This window comes from Oncorhynchus nerka, linkage group LG14 (genome assembly GCF_034236695.1).
Source record: "Oncorhynchus nerka isolate Pitt River linkage group LG14, Oner_Uvic_2.0, whole genome shotgun sequence".
In the NCBI taxonomy this organism is placed as follows: Eukaryota; Metazoa; Chordata; class Actinopteri; order Salmoniformes; family Salmonidae; genus Oncorhynchus; species Oncorhynchus nerka.
Genome location: NC_088409.1, coordinates 35,309,629 through 35,319,194, shown reverse-complemented (window position 1 = coordinate 35,319,194; position 9,566 = coordinate 35,309,629). Strand labels below are relative to the sequence as shown.

The 9,566-nt window shown below is 44.2% G+C and overlaps 1 protein-coding gene across 4 annotated transcripts in view; it reads left to right on the top strand.

The window, feature by feature from the left end:
- LOC115140936 (oxidation resistance protein 1-like) overlaps positions 1-9,566 on the top strand; it is a 231,135-nt gene that overhangs the window by 95,836 nt on the left and 125,733 nt on the right. For 3 of the 4 annotated variants that reach the window (XM_029679435.2, XM_029679438.2, XM_029679433.2), the window contains exon 1: positions 3,204-3,260. The exons of the other annotated variant lie outside the window; for it this stretch is intronic. In XM_029679435.2, the coding sequence (XP_029535295.2) occupies positions 3,235-3,260 (26 nt within the window). In that variant the 5' untranslated portion in view covers positions 3,204-3,234. Of the gene's footprint in view, positions 1-3,203; positions 3,261-9,566 lie in introns of those variants that run through there. 4 annotated transcript variants of the gene reach the window in all.

Genomic DNA, 9,566 nt, shown 5'->3' with positions numbered 1-9,566 from the left:
GTCCTCTCTCTCTCTTTTCAAGTCCTCCCTCTCTCTCTTCATGTCAAGGGCTTTATTGGCATGGGAAACATGTGTTAACATTGCCAAAGCAAGTGAGGTAGACAACATACAAAGTGAATATATAAAGTGAAAAACAACAAAAATTAACAGTAAACATTACACATATCTCTATCTCTCTTCAACTCCTCTCCCTCTCTCGATCTCTCTCTCTCTTCAAGTCCTGTCCCTCTCTCTCTCCAAGTCCTCTCTCTCTCCAAGTCCCCTTTCTCTCTCTCTCTCTTTTCAAGTCCTCTCTCTCTCTCTCTTCAAGTCCCCTCTCTCTCTCTCTCTCTCTCTCTCCAAGTCCTCTCTCTCTCTCTCTTCAAGTCCTCTCTCTCTCTCTCTCTTCATGTCCTCTCTCTCTCTCTTCAAGTCCTCTCTCTCTCTTCAAGTCCTCTTTCTCTCTTTCTCTCTCTCTCTCTTCATGTCCCCTCTCTCTCTCTCTCTCTCTCTCTTCAAGTCCTCTCTCTCTCTTCAAGTCCTCTCTCTCTCTCTCTCTTCATGTCCTCTCTCTCTTCAAGTCCTCTCTTGCTCTCTTCAAGTCCTCTCTCTCTCTCTCTTCAAGTCCTCTCTCTCTCTCTCTTCAAGTCCTCTCTCTCTCTCTCTTCAAGTCCTCTCTCTCTCTCTCTCTCTTCATGTCCCCTCTCTCTCTCTCTCTCTCTCTCTCTTCAAGTCCTTTCTCTCTCTCTTCAAGTCCTCTCTCTCTCTCTCTCTCTCTCTCTCTCTCTCTTCATGTCCTCTCTCTCTCTTCAAGTCCTCTCTCGCTCTCTTCAAGTCCTCTCTCTCTCTCTTCAAGTCCTCTCTCTCTCTCTTCAAGTCCTCTCTCTCTCTCTCTCTTCCTTCAAGTCCTCTCTCTCTCTCTCTTCAAGTCCTCTCTCTCTCTCTCTCTCTCTTTCTCTCTTCATGTCCTCTCTCTCTCTCTCTTCAAGTCCTCTCTCTCTCCATGTCCTCTCTCTCTCTTCAAGTCCTCTCTCGCTCTCTTCAAGTCCTCTCTTGCTCTCTTCAAGTCCTCTCTCTCTCTCTTCAAGTCCTCTCTCTCTCTCTTCAAGTCCTCTCTCTCTCTCTTCAAGTCCTCTCTCTCTCTTTTCAAGTCCTCTCTCTCTCTTTTCAAGTCCTCTCTCTCTCTCTCTCTCTCTCTCTCTCTCTCTCTTCAAGTCCTCTCTCTCTCTTCAAGTCCTCTCCCTCTATCAATTCAATTCAATTCAAGGGCTTTATTGGCATGGGAAACATGTGTTAACATTGCCAAAGCAAGTGAGGTAGACAACATACAAAGTGAATATATAAAGTGAAAAACAACAACATATCTCTTTCTCTCTTCAACTCCTTCAAGTGCTGTCCCTCTTTCTCTCCAAGTCCTCTCTCTCTCCAAGTCCCCTTTCTCTCTCTCTCTCTCTCTCTCTCTCTCTCTCTCTCTCTCTCTCTCTCTCTCTCTCTCTTTTCAAGTCCTCTCTCTCTCTTTTCAAGTCCTCCCTCTCTCTCTCTTCAAGTCCTCTCTGTCTCTCGATTCAAGTCCTCTCTCTCTCTCGCTCTCTCTCTCTCTCTTTTCAAGTCCTCTCTCTCTCTCTTCAAGTCTTCTCTCTCTCCAAGTCCTCTCTTTCTCTTCAAGTCCTCTCTCTCTCTTCAAGTCCTCTCCCTCGATCTCTCTCTCTCTTCAATTCATCCCTCTCTCGCTCTTTCTCTCTCTTCAAGTCCTGGCCCTGCATATTATTCTCTTTCTGGATGTAGTGCTCTCTCTCTCTCTCTCTCTCTCTCTCTCTCTCTCTCTCTCTCTCTCTCTCTCTCTCTCTCAAGTCCTCTCTCTCCAAGTCCCTTTCTCTCTCTCTCTCTCTCTCTCTCTCTCTCTCTCTCTCTCTCTCTCTCTCTCTCTCTCTCTCTCTCTCTCTCTCTCTCTCGCTCTGTCAAATTCATGTTATTTATGGTACCCAGATACACTGTGTAATCTCCCTCAACTTTACTCTTAATAGTTCTGAGTCCCAGTCACAGAGAGGATGCTAATGCATTAGAACCATCAACAAACACACTCTCTCTCTCTATCTCCTCTTTCACATTTCACTCTCTCTCTCACACACACACAGGTCACGTTTTAGTGTCTGGCCCTCGTCCCTGTGCACAGTGGAAGCAGGGAGAGAGGCACAGGAAGAGTGACTCATCAGCAGATGGTGGCTGGGGCGCATTTCATCTCTGCCACCACGAGTCCTAATGCTTTTACCACCTGGAACAGGACCAGTTCACACACCCCAGGAGCATACACATATATACACACACACAGGCATTTAACACATTCCGAGACCGCACAGTGCACTTTGTACACACCCTGAGCCCCATCCTGGAGCGCTCTCCCTCTCCTCTACTTCTCTGTTCCATCAGAGCCAATGTACACCCCCACTCATTCCTTCTCTCCCCCCAGCCCTCCACCTCCCTCTCTCCCTCTCTCCCCCAGCGCTCAGCCCCCTCATACCCTCTCTCCCCCAGCCCTCAGCCTCCCTCTCTCCCTCTCTCCCCCAGCCCTCAGCCCCCTCAGTCTTCCTCTCTCCCCCAGCCCTCAGTCTCCCTCTCTCCCCCAGCCCTCAGTCTCCCTCTCTCCCCCAGCCCTCAGCCCCCTCACCCCCTCACTCCCTCTCCCCTCAGCCTCCCTCTCTCCCACCAGCCCTCAGCCTCCCTCTCTTCCTTTCTCCCCAGCCCTCAGCCTCCCACTCTCCCTCTATCCCTCTCTTCCTTTTGCTTCCCTCTATTACTCTCACTACCCATCCCCATCCGCATCCCTCTCTATCTTTCGTCCCTCTCTTCCTCCATCCTCAGCCCTCGCCCCTACCCATCCCTCAGCCTCCCCTTTCTCTCTCCCTCCATCCCCAGCCCTCAAGCCTCCCTCTCTCCCTCCATCCCCAGCCCTCAGACTCTCATTATTCCTCCATTCCCAGCCCTCAGCCTCCCTCTCTCTCCCTCCATCCCCAGCCCTCAGCCTCCCTCTCCCCCGCGCCCCCCAGCCCTTGGTCTTGGCTCAGGCAGCAGTAAACGGTTCAAATCGGCTTGTCCAGCTCAAGCCTCTCTCTGCATCACAGGCCCCTAGGTTATATTGGGTAAATAAATTAGCACATGAGGGGGAGGGGATGGTCACATGATGTGATTTTCCTTCACTTAACTTAAGCAGTTTGAGGGATCGATCCCATTATCTCCGTCAGTCCTCCCTCAGAGTCAATGGAACCTCTACTGCATGCTAGCCGGTATGTACACACGCTTTTCAATTAGATTCTCAAACTCGCAAAGCCGTTGCTTTACCTTAATTAATGGGTGTTTTAAACGGGATGAATAAGAGTTTTATTTTAAACAGCAGAAAGGAGAAAACGTTCCCTTGTGCCAAATCAAGGCATTTATAGAAGGTTCAAGCCAATCCGGGAGACTGTGCAGCTGGCAACTCAGCACAATATTAGTGGAGTAAAAGGCTATTAGTTATTTTAGAACAGTTCCTCACCTAAATCAAAGTGGGACTAATGTCAAAGCTTTTCTGGGAAGATCTCTTCCCAAAGCTGAAGCTTTGAACAGGATTCATCAGGAACACTCCTTAAGTGCTACAACAAGCAGAACATGCTTGTTTTACTAATGTCTGCTTCTCTTCTCCAAAAGGAGTCTGTTGCTGTCAGACTGAGCAGACAGCGAGACCGTTTGAGAGCAAGCTACATTCAATCCATGTGAGGGGGGAACTCAGTAGCTTTAGAACTAAATGGCTGAAGGCTTTTTGCTTCTTAGCAGGCAACATGGCTTCGGTGTGTGTATGGAGCGGAATGGAGAGATTTGAGAGGATTTAAAGGGATTGGGGGAGAACAAATGATGTGATATACTGTAGGTAGATGTGTTTGAAAACAATCAACAAAACAGGTTATTGGTATAGCCACCTATATAGGCTATACAGAATTTGGATGTTTACATGTTTGGATGTTAACTGGGCCACAGTAATGGATGGTATTACTCAAACATAGCTCTACGTCAGCGATACGTACATAGCCTACACACCGACAGAGCCATGTTGTCCACTTACAGTATTCCCTCATGTTCAACATCCATCATCACTCTTCAGTTTTCCTTACTGAATGAAAGTGTCTTGACTTCTGAAGTCAATAATGGCAATAGGGTTGGAAAATCTCAGTAACTTTCACAAAATGTCCAGGTTTTCCAGAAATCCTGATTCCCTGCTTATTCCCTCCTTATTCCGCGAATCAGGAAAACCATGGAATTTGGGGAATTTTGCAACCATAGACAATCACAATCAGGTTACATGAGAAGTAGAGCATGGGGTTGTTTACATACAGTCCTGTAAATCCATGTGAGGGTTTGGATTCCAGGGGCTTGTCGGTGATGTGTAGTCTATGGATGACGACAGTTTACTGTGTTAATCTGGGTCCAGCTAGGTCTGTGGAGAGCTTTCTCAACCTTCTGGGAAATGAACATCACTCCAGAACATGTTTCTAATCTTCACCACCCAGTTGATCAGAAAAAGTGGATCTGGCATTACGGAGTTTGGCCCTCTGCTTGGCCTCACCATGGCCCAAATACTACAGGATGATGAAACTCTCTGAGGAATGAGAGAGGGATGAAGAATGGAGGCATGAAGATGGAGGGATGAAGGATGGGGTAGAGATAAAGGATGTGGATGTCCTGTCAGCACTCTCTTCCTTCATCTCTCATACAGCAGGCCTCTCTCTGCCTTTTTCACGTCATTGGCCATACAATACTATGCATTTGACCCAGATCTGCCAGTTACACTCTGCATGGTTTTATATAGGCCTGTCCGTGATGTACATGCAGGGCTCTAAAGTGCAACCTTTATGGTCACATATGTGGGCCACATTTTACATTCATAAACCACGTCGTGGCCATTAACACCTTGTTCAGTCATGTTACCTCATTAGCTATCGAGCTAACAACCTGGTAACTTTACCAGTATGTCCAAGCATTTGGGGGCACAGGCAGAATGGTAAAGGTACAGCTTCTTCAGGAGATCCATGATCATATGAATGAATTAATGAATGATAGATTTGCATGTGGTCACGTACAAACTGACATTCTTGAAGAGACCGTGTACAGTATTCAATGTAATGCATCTCAATAGGAAACAGTGCTTTTTACACCATGTAGAAACCAAATATTTCGCAAATTACTGTTTAATTTCAATGACAGGTATTTGTATAGCTTTTATAATGAACAAATGTAATTTACAGGGTTACATTTTAGTTTCTAAAGCACGGCATGTGCTTCAAAAGTATCTAGAATTCATATAGGCTCAATGAAGGCTGTATCTCAATCAATTTACAAATCTTATTTTATGGTGCTCCTACATTTTATGTGGTGCTCCTACATTTTATGTGGTGCTCCTACATTTTATGTGGTGCTCCTACATTTTATGTGGTGCTCCTACATTTTATGTGGTGCTCCTACATTTTATGTGGTGCTCCTACATTTTATGTGGTGCTCCTACATTTTATGTGGTGCTCCTACATTTTATGTGGTGCTCCTACATTTTACGTGGTGCTCCTACATTTTATGTGGTGCTCCTACATTTTATGTGGTGCTCCTAAGTCATCCGCAGGCCCTTTTACCACCGGACCACCTCGCCATCTGATCTTAATGGTACTGTAATAGATGAGATCGTGTCCTCATCACAGAGATAGCATGAAGAAGAGGTTTTGATGTTGCAGAGTATTTCTATGGCTTTGTTTTGCCAGTAGAACATCATCCACTATGCAGTGTCACGGCAGTGTGTGCGTGCATCCATGTGTGTGTGTGTGTGTGTGTGTGTGTGTGTGTGTGTGTGTGTGTGTGAGTGAGTGAGTGGCAGCAGGTTTGTTCTCTGTCTGTAGCAATTAGGAGGGGGGCTGAGAGCGACGGGAAGGCAGGGAAGCACATGTCTGGTGTGAAGCGTCCGTGCTCCTCTCCTCAGATCACGTGTTGCTGCCTAAAGCTTACCGTATGCTTCCCCGTTGAAACGGTTTGTGCATATAGTATGATGACATTTTGTGACGTTTTAGTTTGTTTTGGTGCGGAAACCTCAAGGAGCAGAAAGGAACTGATGCTAAACTGGACAAATGTCAGTAATGATTCCCCTGACTTTTGAAATGTGTTCTTGGTGGAAGAACACATGGTAAAGCTTTGTAGCATTGCATATATTATCTCGAATCGTTTATTTAGACACCAAAACCGATTACAGCTCAAATGAATTGACCAAGTTGCATGCCACATCTTACTACATCTTTCCTTACTCAAAGTTGCAAATCAACTTCATATTATAAAAGAACTTTTTGAAACCAATCAAAAACCAAACCTATTTTCTGACCCTCCATCTCTGCATCTGACGGAGATGATGGAAGAGATACAGTGTGTGAGATGTGTCCTTTCAGTTGAATGCGTTAGCGGTCAGTTTAGGAAACAAAAGACAAAGCAAGGTCAATGGAGAAAGGCCTTGAACACATGAATCCTTAAGAGTCTATTGACATGTGCATCAATCTAAATAACATGATAAAAAAATCCCCATCAAAATCAGTCAGTTTAACTAGACATGTTGGCCTTCTGCATCTGCAGTGGAAGGAGTCCGAGCTACAGTGTTGTATTTCAGACAACGACACATCCTGAAAATAGGCATCAGAACAACGTCTGTAGCGACTGACCATTCTATTACGACAACTCTCCCGAACACAATGATGTTCTCCGTTTAATCAGTACCAGTCAAAAAAGTTTGGACACTGTAATGGGTGCGTGTCGGTGGCAGGGAAGTCAGGTGCAGGAAAACTAACTTGGTATAAACGGAGTCGTTTAATAATAATAATAAGTGCTCATAAAACTCCAAAAACCAAAATATACAAAAAATAATATAAGTGGGTACAAAACCCGTCACACACCGACACATGACTTGCACACAACATACAATTAAACAATCTCCGACAAGTACATGAGGGGAAACAGAGGGTTAACCTGTTGCGACAAGCAATCCCGTATCCGGGATCCTATTTATAGCCTCAAGCTCATTACCATAACGCAACGTTAACTATTCATGAAAATCGCAAATGAAATTAAATAAATATATTAGTTCTCAAGCTTAGCCTTTTGTTAACAACACTGTCATCTCAGATTTTCAAAATATGCTTTTGAACCATAGCTAAACAAACATTTGTGTAAGAGTATTGATAGCCTAGCATAGCATTAAGCCTAGCATTCAGCATGCAACATTTTCACAAAAACAAGAAAAGCATTCAAATAAAATCATTTACATTTGAAGAACTTCAGATGTTTTCAATGAGGAGACTCTCAGTTAGATAGCAAATGTTCAGTTTTTCCAAAAAGATTATTTGTGTAGGACAAATCGCTCCGTTTTGTTCATCATGTTTGGCTACGAAAAAAACCTGGATCCAGGAGTGTAATTATCGCCGCAAGCTCATTAGCATAACGCAACGTTAACTATTCATGAAAATCGCAAATGAAATGAAATAAATATATTAGCTCTCAAGCTTAGCCTTTTGTTAACAACACTGTCATCTCAGATTTTCAAAATATGCTTTTGAACCATAGCTAAACAAGCATTTGTGTAAGAGTATTGATAGCCTAGCATAGCATTAAGCCTAGCATTCAGCATGCAACATTTTAACAAAAACAAGAAAAGCATTCAAATAAAATCATTTACCTTTGAAGAACTTCAGATGTTTTCATGAGGAGACTCTCAGTTAGATAGCAAATGTTCAGTTTTTCCAAAAATATTATTTGTGTAGGACAAATCGCTCCGTTTTGTTCATCACGTTTGGGTAAGAAAAAACCCGAAAATTAAGTCATTACAACGTGAACTTTTTTCCAAATTAACTCCATAATATCGACAGAAACTTGGCAAACGTTGTTTAGAATCAATCCTCAAGGTGTTTTTCACATATCTATCTAAATCATTCGTGGCAGTTGACTTTCTCCTCTGAAGAAAATGGAACGCGCATGGAGCTGGAGATTACGCAATAATTTCGACGGAGGACACCGGGCGGACACCTGGTAAATTTAGTCTCTTATCTTCCAATCATATGCCTACAAATACGTCACAATGCTGCAGACGCCTTGGGGAAACGACAGAAAGTGCAGGCTCATTCCTGGCGCATTCACAGCCATTTAAGGAGACATTGGAACACAGGGCATTCAAAATTTCATCTTGGTTTCGCCGGTAGCATTAGTTCTGGGGCACTCACAGATAATATCTGTAGTTTTTTCTTTCCAAAGCTGTCAATTACATGCATAGTCGAGCATCTTTTCGTAACAAAATATCTTGTTTAAAACGGGAACGTTTTTTATCCCAAAATTAAAAGAGCGCCTCCTATCTCGAAGAAGTTAAATACACAACATGTAATTGATGGGATTGGAACCAGGTGTGAAGGAATACAAGACAAAACCAATGGAAAATGAAAAATGGATCAGTGATGGCTAGAAGGTCGGTGACGTGGACCCCCGAACACCGCCCGAACAAGGAGAGGGACTGACTTCTGCGGAAGTCGTGACAGACACGCCTACTCATTCAAGTGTTTTTCTTTGTTTTTAGTGAAGACATCAAAACTATGAAATAACACATATGGAATCATGTAGTATTCTTCAAAGTAGCCACCCTTTACCTTGATGACAGCTTTGCACACTCTTGGCATTCTCTCAACCAGCTTCATGAGGAATGCTTTTCCAACAGTCTTGAAGGAGTTCCCATATATGATGAGCACTTGTTGGCTGCTTAACCTTCACTCTGCTGTCCAACTCATCCCAAACCATTTCACTTGGGTTGAGGTCGAGTGATTGTGGAGACCAGGTCATCTGATGCAGCACTCCATCACTCTCCTTGGTCAAATAGCCATTACACCGCCTGGAGGTGTGTTTTGGGTCAAATGATAGTCCCACTAAGTGCAAACCAGATGGGATGGCGTATCGCTGCAGAATGCTGTTGTAGTCTTGCTGGTTAAGTGTGCCTTGAATTCTAAGTAAATCACAGACAGTGTCACCAGCAAAGCACCCCCACACATCACACCTCTTCCTCCATGCTTCACAGTGGAAACCACACATGCGAAGATCATCCGTTCACCTACTCTGCGTTTCACAAAGACACGGCGGTTGGAACCAAAAATCTCAAATTTGGACTCATCAGACCAAAGGACAGATTTACACAGGTCTAATGTCCATTGCTCGTGATTGGCCCAAGCAAGTCTCTTCTTCTTATTGGTGTCGTTTAGTAGTGGTTTCTTTGCAGCAATTCAACCATGAAGGCTTGATTCACGCAGTCTCCTCTGAGCAGTTGATGTTGAGATGTGTCTGTTACTTGAACTCTGTGAAGCATTTATTTGGGATGGTATCTGAGGTGCAGTTAACTCTAATGAACTTATCCTCTGCAGCAGAGGTAACTCTGGGTCTTTCTTTCTTGTGGCGGTCCTCATGAGAGACAGTTTCGTCATAGCGCTTGATGGTTTTTGCGACTGCTCTTGAAGAAACGTTCAATGTTCTTAAAATGTTCCGTATTGACTGACCTTCATGTC